Below are 13,213 nucleotides of genomic sequence, written 5' to 3'. Positions count from 1 at the left end.
AGGAGAAAAGGTCAATTGACGTGACGACCCACGAAGGGAAAAGCCACAAGAAAAGAAGAAAAAAAACTTCTTTGATCAAAAAACGTCCTCAGTGCATCTCTAATTTTTCCATCACATTTTACTGCTGATTTGGATGACTTTTTTTAATGAGATAGTTTTTAAGTAATGCACACCATTTCTGTGCTCAGATTCTTTAGGCTGTAAAATGCCTAAATTCTCCTCCACTTCCTGATGTCACCTCAGATTCCTTCCTATGTTCGCTGCAGGCTGATGACCAGCAGTCATCCTTCACAGTGCATGCTCTCTGGTTTTCTCTGTTCTTGGTCAAGTCACTAACGTACTCACCCACCCTGACAGCCAGGCCTCGGTCACCTGACTAGATTTGGTTGTTCTTTTCTTTGCAACATGATTCATTTGTTATAGTTCTGAGTATTTAAGGTAACACTTTTATATGACGGGATGTGCGTGAGACCGACATGACACTGTCAAAAACATCACATAACACTTCATGAACATGAAGGAGTTTTTATGAATGACTGTTGTCATGAAGTGTCTTTCGGTAAATAATGGCAAAGTTGCCACTTTTAATGGTTGCAGCCTTTAGAGCAACTTTGCAGTAAAAGTGTCATTATTTACTGAATGGCACTTCATGACAACAGTTATTCATAAAGACTCCTTCATGTTCATTATATGTGCCACGTCAGTCTTATGCACACCCTGAATCAGAATACTGTGTATGGATCTTTTTTTTTTGTTTTTTTTTGTCTGTTCACCATCACAAAAACCTCAGCTCACACTAAACTGTGTTTCAAATGGATTTTTTTCTGACTCGGCAGAACACTGTATCTTCAACCCTTCACTCCAGTACGCAATTTTGTAAAACAAGGGCGTGTAGCGTGAACAAGAACCACACCAGAATGTAACAAATGTTGCGATTTTGGTTCCCTATTGAAACTCTCTCCACTTCCAGGGCTAACACAACAGTAATCTCATTACCAACTACTTCTACATTGTATTTACGCTGCTTTCCTCTTCCTCGCAGATCTCTTCTGCTGACAACCTGTTCGACATGTCCCACCTTTTCAAATGAGACGCTAGCCTGACGTCGCCACAGCGATGGCGGAGGCCTCCCCTTTGGAGATCTCCCCGACAGACTCGAATGTGTTTTCCCCGACCCTTGAGCTGTGCGCCTCCTGCGGCCACAGTCACAAACTGGAGGAGAACCACGAGTACATCTACCTGGACGACGTGGACGACGACCTCATCTGCCACATCTGTCTGTCGCCACTCATCATGCCGCTGGACACGCCTTGCGGTCATACCTACTGCAAGGAGTGCCTCACCAGCTTCCTACTGGAGAGCGACTTCTGTCCTGTGTGCCGCACGCCCCTCATGCTGCAGAGCTGCAGGAAGCCCAGCCTGTTGGTGCATAAGCTGCTGGATAAGCTGACCGTGGCATGCCCTTTCGCTGAGTTTTGCACGGAGATCCTGCCTCGTGGCGAGATGGAAGACCACATCAAGGGCAGGTAGGCTCCAAAAAAAACCCCAAAATACATGTGATCAGATACTTTAACCCTTTTCGGTTCTTTAAATCCACTAACTATCAATTGAAAGTGGCTTGAAACACACCTGAAGTGTTGCCTTGATTCTGTCATGCATGTTTGAGAAATCCCTTAAGAGTTTTTGCAACCATCCAACGGTGGAAAATGCCTCGTTGGACCTCATCAAAGCTGCACTTTCCACGTTTGCGAGCTTTCGCCTCACAGAGCAGACCTCCCTCACTCGGCTCCTGCAGACTAGCCAGCAGCAATTAGCAAACACCTCTGCAAAGCACATCTCCTGAGCTCATTAAAACATTGTCAAAGGGTCAACAGAGGAGTCATGTTGTGAAGACTTCATGAAGGTGGAGTTTCAAAAAGAGCAGGAGCTTCTTAAAGAGACAGAGGCTCAAATTCAAGGCGTTAAACCCGGAAGTAAAATGTATTTCATGTCATATGTGATATATATGCCAACTGAAGGTGGCATAGTTACTTGATTGTGCAATAAAATGGAACTATGTTCCTGGAAAAAACATAATACTGCCCCTTTAACACAGAATACAAAGTTGAAAAGAAATGAAACATGCGTTTGAAACATTCTTACCAATTTAACTCTGCAGAGTTGTGTGTGCGTTTGTATTCTGGCCTCTGGATTCACCTCTCGATGCAGGTAGAGCTGCAAGCCTTCATGGGTGGGTCTCTCTCCACATTCAACACAATAGCACACACGGTCAGGCAGAGTGGCCAGAGGGCATCTGAGAACATCGATTGTCAAGCCCATTTTCCACAAACTCTCAGCTTCATTTAGCTCTAGACTTTGACTAGACCATATCATTACATGAATATTCATCCTTAAGAGATGGCTCTGATTGGGGTTGTTGCCGTAGAAAGTGAACCCAAGAATGAATCTCAAGTCTGTTCCATGTTTTTGCTCTTGCACTGATTAGGTCTAAGCTCCATTAACTCTTACCAGCTATCCTGTCCCTTGCTAAAGAAAAGCATCCCCTCAGCATGACTCTGCTACCACCTTACTTTAAAGTGGAGAAGTTTACAACCAAAGACATGCATTTAGTTTGGTACATTTTGATATTGCACTTATGAAATGGGATGAATACTTTAGATTATTTTTCTAAATAAAATGTAAATCCTTCTGGAGTGCAAATATGTTTAAAATGGCCACTGTGACACAGACAGTGTGCGTACCGATGCTATCAAATGTCTTTCCCCATTTCCTGCGTGTCCACCTTTCATTCCTCTCCATTTTCAGTTTTCTTTTTCCACCTGCACTTGTCTGTCAAAAATCGCAATGACTTGCAATAGCCCTTGACCGTAGGTTACCCCTTCCACGTTCACTTTGTCCATCATCTTTAAAAACCGACTGCCGTCCCCAGAGGACAGAGTTCCTCCTCCAACCAGGCTTTCATCAAACCAAAACTCCCAGCTCGTCTGCTTGCGTATTAAAATGCGGCGCGGCGGTTTCTCTCCGCTCGCGTTAATCCTCATTAAGACTCCCCCCTGGCCCAAGTGCCGCTGGGATAATTAACGCATCTCACCAAATATCACAGACAGGAAGCGGACAAGTTGCGTCCAAAAACGTAGAAGCTCGAGTTTGCTTGAAAATCCTTAAAAAGAAATAACCAAATCTTCCTTCACCATTGTGTTTCAGCTCCTACACCATCTTTTCAGCTCAACCTTTCCTTCTGTCAGTTTCTTTTCTTCTTCCCCCCCCTCTGCACTGCCTGCCCTCATGTAGTGTGGATGTGATAATGAGATGTGGATCTCCGAGGCTGCCTCCCAAAAGGATTCGGCTGCTCTCCCGTAGTTAGAGGGCGTTATCTGCGGAGGTTGAGCGGGGCCGCGTCCGCCGAGATGGCCGAACGCAACGTGTGCAAGGATGTGAAAAGTTCTCGGCGAAAAACCCGTTTCAACATATCTAATCCTGCTCCGGTGATTGTGGCAGTGAATAAAAAAATTTTTTTACAAAAGAGCTAACTTCTTTTAAATTCTGCTCTGTGTGGTTCTTTGTACCTCTGTTGAATTTTGGAGAGTTTTTAATGATTAAAGACAAACGTACAAAGACAAAGTGAGAATGGAGTGCGCGGGCGTGAGAGGAAGTCACGTTGCATAATCCATCAAGCAAATGTCAAATTTAATCGCCGGAGACTTTCATTTGCATCTGATTTCCATAGCAGTAGTTTCTTTTTTAGCGCACTAACAATCTTCACCTAAACCTCGGCAACAAGTTCTAATCTGAGCTAAAGGTCTCATAACCATATTAGCAAACAAATCATCCCCCTTGGTGGAACAGCAACGCTAATCAAGGCGTCGGCCAATTATTAGTTCTCTTATTATGAATTCCAAGGCTTGTATTTAAAGGGTTTAATTGGAAGCAGTTTGTCGTTGTCTGGTTTGTAGTGAGGTGCGGTTAGCAGAGCTTGCATGTTCTCTCTGTACACTTACACAAAAAATTGAGTTCACAAGAAAGGTATGTTGTTCCCTCCCGCCCCCAAACGTTTTTTGTCTTTATAATTAAAGGGTCCACAATATTGCAAGTTTCATGTTTATCTCAATCTAAAGAGGTGTAGATACCAAAACTGAATTAAAGAGACCCCTTTATGCGTTTGCACTAAAATATTAAGAGTTTTTATGAATGGTGACGCGTTGAAGCGAATCTTGTTTTAGTGCAGAATAATCCAGGTGAGATCTGACCACTAATTATTTAAAATTTCCACCTTCATTATGTCCCTTCCCTCCAATCTGTAGTTGTAAATCTTTTTTCTTTAACGTCATCTCACTCTGTAACGCCATGAAACGTGGCTCAGGTAATATAGATATTTTCTGCCTCGGCCATTTTTGACATTCACAATATGCATCGTGTTGCACAAACTCAAATCTCGACACACAGAGAGACGAGTCACATGGCCTCCATGCATGGCCCCACCCTTCTCTCCGCCTGTATTTTGATGCCAGTGATAATGCAGTATATTATTTCTGGCCCCCAAAAAGTCTGGCAGCGGGTCAGAAGTTGTAATGACTGAGACGCGGCCATCTGGCCGGGGCTGATATCATCCTTATGGAATCATTCGTGACCTTTATTGGCTTTCAGATAGAGAGTCAGATATTTTCGAATGCATCCACTGCAAACAAGAGGAGCAAAATCTTCTCTGTGATTTTGGTTTTTCTCGTTGGGTTAGTGCTGTCAGGGCTTGCACTGCGTTGGGTTTTTTTTTTTTTTTGTACGCTGACATGTAACCGCATGTGTTTCTTTGAGCCTGTTCTTTGTTTGTTTGAATGATCCTCGATCCATATTGTTCTGGTCCTTTTCAAACTTCTAATTCACGTTTTACAGATTACTCTGTCTTTTCGTTCTTGCTTTAAGTATAAATATTTGACTTTTCGGTGACAGCCTCAAGCATATTGATGCTTTCTTCTTTTTCCTGCGTGTTCAAGAAAGCTCGAGTTCTCAAAAGCAATGGAAAACCACAAACATTTGAAGTGGAAATATGAAAAGAACTAGTAAAAAACGTCCTGTATTCCCTCGCGAAGAGTTACAGAAAGTGCAATGAGCGTGTTAAACTCCAGTCTTCTGTCCCCAGTCTTCCACTTATCCCGCTCATCTCCCTCTGCAGCAGCTCTCTCCATCTCTAAGTTATATCAAAGTGTTTGCCGGCCAGAGGCGTGTGTAATCCCTGTGGTGAGTTCTGGTTCTGACTTGGGGCGTATTACTCAGATCCTCGGCTGACTCCTGTAGAGGAGGAGCAGTGGCTCCACTTCAAGTTCCCACCAGAGGAAGGAACTCAGGACCTTTTTATTTAACGCTGAGCCCGGCCCAACCTTTAAGAGTGCATATTTGCGGTCGTGCTCTGGTGTTACAAAGACAGCGATAGACAAAAACGGCTCCGATGTCTTAAAGTGACGTTATGTCTCGGAACAACCAGCCGTCGGATTCTCGTACTTACATTTTCATTTTGATTTGCAAGAGAATCAGAATTACAAGTTTTGAGAAGAAAAACATTAGGTCGTGCTCTTGAATTATGGCAGAAAAATTCCCCAGGGCTTCTTAGGTCATTTTGTTAGAATCCAATGGCTGGTTTTCTGAGATATTTCTGAAGTTTGTGGTGAAACCTTGAGCCAAACGCCTTCCCGTAGCCGCGTAATATTGCAACTCTAACGCAGTAGAGTTAGCTAGCTAAGAAACAAAGGCTAGCGCTTGGTGCAACTTTTGAGATCCATCCATGCATCCATTTTCTGTTCCTCCTTGTCCCTAATGGGGTCAAGAAGGTTGCTGGTGCCTATCTGCAGCTACGTTCCAGGTGAGAGGCAGGGTTCACCCTGGACGGGTCATCAGTCTGTCACAGGGCAACACAGAGACATACAAGGCAAACAACCATTCACACACACACTCACAGCTAGGGAGAATTTAGAGAGACCAATTAAGTCATGTTTTTGGACTGTGGGAGGAAGCCGGAGAACCCGGAGAGAACCCACCATGCACAGGGAGAACATGCAAACTCCATGCAGAAAGACCCCGGGCCGGGAATCGAACTCAGAACCTTCTTGCTGCAAGGCAACAGCTCTACCAACTGCGCCACTGTGCACTTTCGAGATCCACTCGGTATAAATCTCTGATGAATTTTGCCTGAAATAGTCCCAGGAACATGACTAAAAAGAGGATTACATTCTTTGTGTTTTTGCCCAGCTCAGAACACAGTATCGGGGTATATTTGGTTCCGCCGGTCTGACCAATAAACAGACTAAACACTCTGGCGTCATTTGTAGTGACAGGTTTGGATTAGCGTGGAGCTATCTCTGTGTGAAAGAAACCAAACCGCCAGAAAAAGTGACAAGTTAGCAAACAGAAGTTCACCACAAAGTCTAACTGACTGGGCCAAAGTAAACCAAACTGCATGTCTGAGAAAGCCCCTTAGAGTTTGAGACATGTGGCAGATGTGCTCCAATACTCAACACACAATCAAAACCTTGAACTTATGGAGTGCAAATCTGTTTTGAAAAGTTCCACTAGAGGAAGATGAAGAGGGCTTTTCTCCAGTGATTTCCTGCCCAGAGTTTGAACGTGGAGAAAGGAAAAACATCACCGTGACACTCTGTCAGTGCGAGGTACCATTTCTACGAACGGGAAATGGAAAGGCGTAATTGAATGCGAGAACATGAGTGCATGAGTGCGTCATGATGCTGTTTTTCAGAGTTGCTGCTGAACAACTCCTCCTCTGGGGCACACCGGCTTCTGTTCGCCAAAACTGCATCCTGTCACAATCCAATTACTTTTCCATTTCCTGCGAGCCCTGTGGTCTCGTCACTCAAATGCCACAGGACAACTGATGCCTCGGTTCCTCTCGCAACCGGCCATTAACATTAACGCACACTGGCCCGTGACCACGCCACCTTCATCCATGAAATATTTAATCAGACAGGGTGTTTAGACCGGCTAAATGACTTTCTCGAGTCCATCGGTCGGCATCGTGAAAATCGGACAAGCGGGATAGAGATGAAGCAGTGAGAAAAATAAGATTTGTTCACTGCCTGGCCAAGGTAATCCTGCCCTTTGAATTTTTTCTGCCTTTCATCTTATTACAAGCAGAAATATCAATTAATTTAAATGGTATGTTATGTGACAGACCAACACAGAGGGGTACGACGTATTGTATGTAAAATCAGTACTTCATTTTGGTCCATTTGCTTGTTACTTAGGGTACGTCTAGAAACAGACTTTTTTTTTGTCCATTCTTTGTTAAACAGCTACTACAGATTCTTAATTGTATTTAGGTCTGGACTTTGACTGGACATTTGTAACACGAAACATACGTGGGTCTAAACCTTTAACTTAAGAATTGTTGTCGTGTTTTGAAGTGAACCTTAGTCCCAAATCTTTTGCTCTCTCTTTCTTTAAAGTTTTCTTCCAGGACTTCATCAATCTTTCTGTCAACTCTGACCGTCTTCCCTTGTCCCTTCTGAAGGAAACTGTACTGATGCTGCCACCACTATATTTCGAAACTGGATCAGAAAATGTTTCGGATCCATTTTGGGTCGGATGCTGAAAGCTTGGAATATTGTTTTCAACGTCTTGGTAGATTTATTCCTGACCTACGTGGTTTGTTGGGGGGCTTCCCAGTTGTTCTGCCTATGCTCTCTCAAACAAACCTGAGACCTTCACATAAGCAACCACCAGAGATAAATGGCTCCACTGGATTTTATCTGAAAAAGTGCTCAAATAAGATCCCAATTGGAGATGCTAAATCTATGAGAACCTTTCAGTTTTATGGTTCAATGCAGTTTTTCTAAAATATGAAGATGAAGATTAGACCTTTTTGAACTCCCTCGGTTTAGTACAGACACGCTTCATGTCCTTTCGTTTTTATCACCACCTTTCTCATTCATGCCTATCTGACAAACCCACCCCATCCCAGCAGAGCGTATTGATTTACCGGTGTGTGTTGGCCATACTCTGCCTCTCTCTCTCTCTCTCTTTCGCTCTCAGTTTTTTTTTTTCCCCCTCCACGCTTGTAGGCAGATTCTTTTAAGCGATCAGACCAATCTGCTGCACTGGGAGCAGTCCATCGCTGTAAACCAGGGGTGAGGCAACGGAAAGCAACATACTCTCTCTCCCCCCCCCCCATCCCTGCAGGAGCGATACATCCACGGGCAGGGGGAGGTGAATGCAGAACCGGCACCTGTGTGTGCGTGTGTGTGTGGATCCGAGTGCATGCGAACATGGCTAAGCCAATCAGAGGAGTACAAAGTACGCCCCCCCCCCCTCCCCCCCTACCTTCTCTGGTTTGGTTTGCGCCATCCCCCCCCACCACCCCTCTGTCCTCTCTTTAGTGGTTTCTGCTGCAGTATAAGTCACAGCTTGCGCCGTCCTCTCCGACATACACACACACTCGCGCACACACAGTGCATACGGGCATAAATCCTCTTACAACTCGCCAGTGCCCAGAGCAGATTAAGGGGCTGCACATCTCAAATTGTATTCCAAATGTGCCACCTTTTGTATGGGTTCCCCTTCCTCTTCTTCCTGCACGTTCTTCTTTTCCTCCTTTTCCACAACCGGGACCTCTTCTTTCTTCTCTGCACCTGCTCCAGCTGATTTTTATTTTTATTTTATTTTTTTATTTCCCCCCCTCTGCTCCGTCTTCAACCTCTGGCAACCTGCCCACTTGGCTCTGCAGCTGAGATGACCAGGCAGCCAGCCTGAGGCAGAAGAAGAAAGAGGAAAAGAAGAAGAAGATCACACAGACACAAGTAGAGAAGTAGGGGAAGAGGGGGAGGGAGTTGAAAAGGTAGGAAGTGAAGGATTAAATCACATCTGAGAGCTCTGCCGTTTGAAGGAAAGCGGGGGCTGGGGGAGATAGAGATAGAGAGAGGGGGTACGGGAGGGGGTCAGAACAGCCAGGGTCGCAGAATTGGAGGGGGACGGGGGGACGAGGGGGAGACAGGCTCAGCTTCAGGGACTAGAGAGCAGGGGTTGGGGGGGGCGGGTGACGGCTGACCATGAAGGCTCTGTTGCTCCTGGTTCTGCCCTGGCTCAGCCCAGCCAACTACACAGACAATTTGGGCAACCTGCACATCCTCTATTCTGAACTGTGAGTACAAGACTCATCCTACATCCTTTCCCTCCCATCCACTGACCATCCATCCATCCGGTTGCTTGTTTCTCTCACTTTCGCCACCCTTGCTTGTTCATGAACTCCACCGGTGTTTACGTTCGGGTTCGTCACGTGAAGAGTCGGCGGTTTGCTGATGCTGCTGATGCTTTTTGGGGGTTTTGCTGGAAGCCGTGGTCCAGCCTGGGATGCAGGCAGGTTCTGCTGCATCCCAGGGTGGACGGGTTCGTCTGGATGCTATGGAGCGACACTGCAGCAGGGCATCGCTCCCCTTCCTTTATTTCTCTCTGTGAGCGAGCGCCTAACTACTGGCATCGACCAGGCGGTGGAGGTGGAGGTGGAGGTGGGGTGGGCAGAGGAGCGTCAGCCTGCGTTTGCACAGAATTGTGAATTTTGAGCGCCGCGTGCGCGGATGCTGAGTCTTGTCGAGTGTTTGGATGTCTGCAACCAGAGCTCGTGTTTGCGGAAAGGGACTTTCACCTCGGCATTAAAAATGTACAGTCGACCGTTCTTGGTTTGCATCTTTGTGTGCACGCCGTCGCCTTTGACGCGGGGGTACTTATCAAAACAAAACAAAAACAAAAACACAAGCGGAGTCACATTGGCTGGTACACAATACTCTCCAGCCAGCTTGACAGTGTCTTTGAGAGCAGTAATATTACATAAATAAGCTACAAATGATACATTTAGCTGACAAGTTAACACTTTAGTGATGTAGAGTTCTAGCTTCATAAAACAGAGTGTGTTTTATGTATAAACAGTGTAAAATGAACCCATCCATGTTTGACTAGTCCAGATAATGTTTTTCTGTTATTTTTTAATACTTCTGTGGTGGTTTTGATGGCCGTAAGTGTCAGTAATGCTCCCTTTTTCCATTTTAAAAAGGTTTTTTTTTCCCATTAAACTGTGGCTTAAACAATCTTCAGTAAGATCAGTCACAGTGTTTTTAATCTATATTTACATGTCGGATCAAATACAATCCAGATTCAGTGAAAACTGTAGAGCAGCTCTCTTGTTTAGAGCCAGTAAAGCTAATGATAATTTCATTGTGCTCTTAGCAGCTAATGGTTAGCCTGTCGTATTCTTACGAATTCTTTTCATCTTTTCTCTTTATCATTGTTTATTTTCTATTAAATGGGGGTAACTGAAGGTAATGTAGACACTTGGTTGTGGTAAAATATTGGCACTATGTGTCTGTAAAATACATAATACTGCCCCTTTAAAAGAGTTAAGGGCCTTGGCAACGCTTATGCAATGAAATGTCATCAGCCATCCAGATGATAAGTTTAGAAATCTCCTTTCTTGCTAGAAAATAAGAGTCTCAAACAAAGATGTCAGGCTCAAAGAACACACTGTTACCTTGGTTTACACCTAACATTGCCAGATGACATCACATGCCACTTCATGCCAAAAGATACTCCCCGACATTGTGTGTCAAAAAGCAAACTCACACACTGGTGCAACTTACTCATATTTTTTTTTTCCCTCTATCAGCTTTGCAGTATTTTGAGTTCACATCTTTGTACATGAAACGAGCCTCAGTAGTATAATATTTATCCTACAAGCAGAGAAAACTAACTAATCTTCCAATTTTTAATACCTGCAAATTTGCCTGGAATGCAGGCTGCTCTTCAATACTCTAGTCGGCCTGAATAATTAACAGACCATCTAATAGGTCCTTTCACGTCTCTGAACTGTATATCAAAGTGCTTTCATTCTTGGCTCCTCTCCCGTCTGAACGCTGCTGTGAGCTGCGTATTGGCCCCCAGACTCTCATTGTGTGGGAGTTAATGTTGACTACGTTCAGCAGCTCCATGGGAAGTCGAAGCACTCTGATCCCGGAGCCGGTTCTGCTCTCCTCCTCTTCAGCTTGACGGAAACACGCCGTCAAACCGCTGGAGTTACACTGGAACAATGGGGCGCCTTTCAAATCCACTGTTTTCCCTTTTATGCTCGTCTACGCACAGAATCACCCCCTCTGGGGCAGTAAAGACCGGGGAGCCTGTGGTTGGACAGCAACGGAGGCTGAGGAAAGATGAAACGTGAGGATGGAAAGGAGGGACGATGGCCTGAGTTGAGAGGACGGCGGGTAAAAATAAAGTGGACGAGAAGCGCAGCAGAAGGTAGCTTACTGTAGATGAGAGGAGACAGGAGGGTGAAAGATCACTTCCCTCCATCTGGCCATACGTACGGCTGCCATGGCGACGGCACCCAGCATCCCCGCAATATGTTGTCACTTTCCGGGGCCTGTTTGTGGTGTGCTGAACCCTCAAAACGGAGGGGGCGGGGGTATTGACAGTTTGTGTGTGGCGTTTAGGGGAGTGTTTTTTTCTTTTTTTTGCTGATTATGACATGACATGGGGAGAAACAAGGAGCGGACAAAAGCGGACGTGGTGTTTTTCTGCCTGGCTGGAGAGTGGTGGCACACCATTCGTCTTTATCCACGACGTTGACAGCAGCAGCAGCAGCTTCCAGCTCTGCCTGCACAGAAGCGGCCTCCTCCTCCTCCTCCTCCTCCTCCTCCTCCATTTTCTTCATCTTCCGTCTCTTTCTTTTCACTGTGCCTCTCTGTTTGGTGTTAAGTGATTGCTACAGTTAGATTATGTTGCATGGGGGTTGGAGAGGGGGATAGAGAGAGTCTCTGTTTCCCTGAACACATAAGCAGCCTGTTATGTAGCCCATGCAAGTCTGCGTGTGGATGTAACTTACAACGTGAGGGGAAAATAAACGTTTCTCTGTGATTAAAAAAACTTCCCCTTTGTCAGCACCATGCAGCCGACAAGAACGCAGCACAGGCACAAAAAGGAGAAAGAGAGAGAGAGAGAGAGACTCTCCTGCTTTATGGGATTTGTTTTTACTCCCAACTCATAAACTCTGCTGGACTCCTTCCCCTCTCTTCCAGCCCTCCCTTGGCTCCTTTGACACAGACGATGCGGTGCTGTAGAGCTTTCGCGATTAATCTAAGTTCACTCCTGAGCCGTGGCTGAGATGTCTTAAACGCTACGATTAGCTTAGCTTCCGTCCTTTCAGCCCGCATCTACGTGGCGTTTGATCAGCGCGAGCTCCAGTGGCCGTCCGGACATCTTCAGCTCGGGCGCGTGCTAACAGGATTAGCCACCCCAGGCAGCCGCGCGCTCGTTGAGTCGGAACAGTGCAGAGTGGTAGGGTAAATCGAAATCAAAGGCAGGGTGTCATGCCGGCCGGTCCAGTCTGGTCCGGTCCGGCCTCGTCTCTGACTCAGGTGAGCAGTGAACGAGGGGTCGGGAGGAGGTTTCGCTAATTAGATTTTCGTCTGGGCTACATATTAATCCCTGCTCCCTGTGTCTGGAGCTCACATTGTTTTATTGCAGCCAAAAATACCTGAAAGCCAACGGGAGAGGGGCTGAAATGAAGAATCCAGTTCCTTTGAAAGTAGAAAGAAAAGAAAAGAGGAATTATACAATTATTGCTTGTATGAAGCTAATTCTGTGAATCTGTCATGGGAGTACTTATGTATGCATGAGCACACACCAAGCAAGTAGGTCTACCAGCAAAAAAGAGAATCAAACAAGAAAACATACAACGGGCGCAAGGAGACACTTAACAAACACAGGAAATGAAAACATGTCACACCATGTTATAGTTCCCAGACAAAAACTGTTCATAACCCTAAAACCTTTTTGGGGTTTACGTGATAAAACAGACATGAAGTAGCACATCACTGTAATGTAAAAGGAGAAAGTCACACTATCTAATATTTCTTACTAAATTTGAATTCGTTTTCTTTTGGTTCCACAATTCCGTCTTCATGCTCTGAAAGTCTGTGACCTCAGCAGATCCATGTTGTGTCCTTCTTTCAACACCCAAAACCAAACAAGATGGTTTAGAACAGTTCAAAGTGTTAGACTGGCCCAGTCAAAGTCTAGAAAAATCCAAATGAGAATCTTTGTTTAAACTTAGCAAAAAATTCTTGTTGTACAAACTCTGACTTATTGTGTATGACTCACAAAGAAGAATGGGAAAAAATCTCAGTCTCTGGATGTGCATCTATACAATCTTAAGTGACACACAGCT

General features: G+C 45.2%; 1 protein-coding gene across 3 annotated transcripts in view; it reads left to right on the top strand.

The window, feature by feature from the left end:
* lnx1 (ligand of numb-protein X 1) overlaps window positions 1-13,213 on the top strand; it is a 61,185-nt gene that overhangs the window by 7,467 nt on the left and 40,505 nt on the right. For 2 of the 3 annotated variants that reach the window (XM_044129140.1, XM_044129141.1), the window contains exon 2: window positions 1,043-1,526. In XM_044129140.1, coding sequence (XP_043985075.1) covers window positions 1,117-1,526 — 410 coding nt within the window. In that variant the 5' untranslated portion in view covers window positions 1,043-1,116. Of the gene's footprint in view, window positions 1-1,042; window positions 1,527-8,402; window positions 9,140-13,213 lie in introns of those variants that run through there. The other variant, XM_044129142.1, reaches the window with a different exon arrangement.

The sequence above is a fragment of the Gambusia affinis genome, linkage group LG10 (genome assembly GCF_019740435.1).
Source record: "Gambusia affinis linkage group LG10, SWU_Gaff_1.0, whole genome shotgun sequence".
Taxonomy (NCBI): Eukaryota; Metazoa; Chordata; class Actinopteri; order Cyprinodontiformes; family Poeciliidae; genus Gambusia; species Gambusia affinis.
Note: the sequence above shows the minus strand (reverse complement) of the source record. Positions and strands in the feature narration are given on the sequence as shown.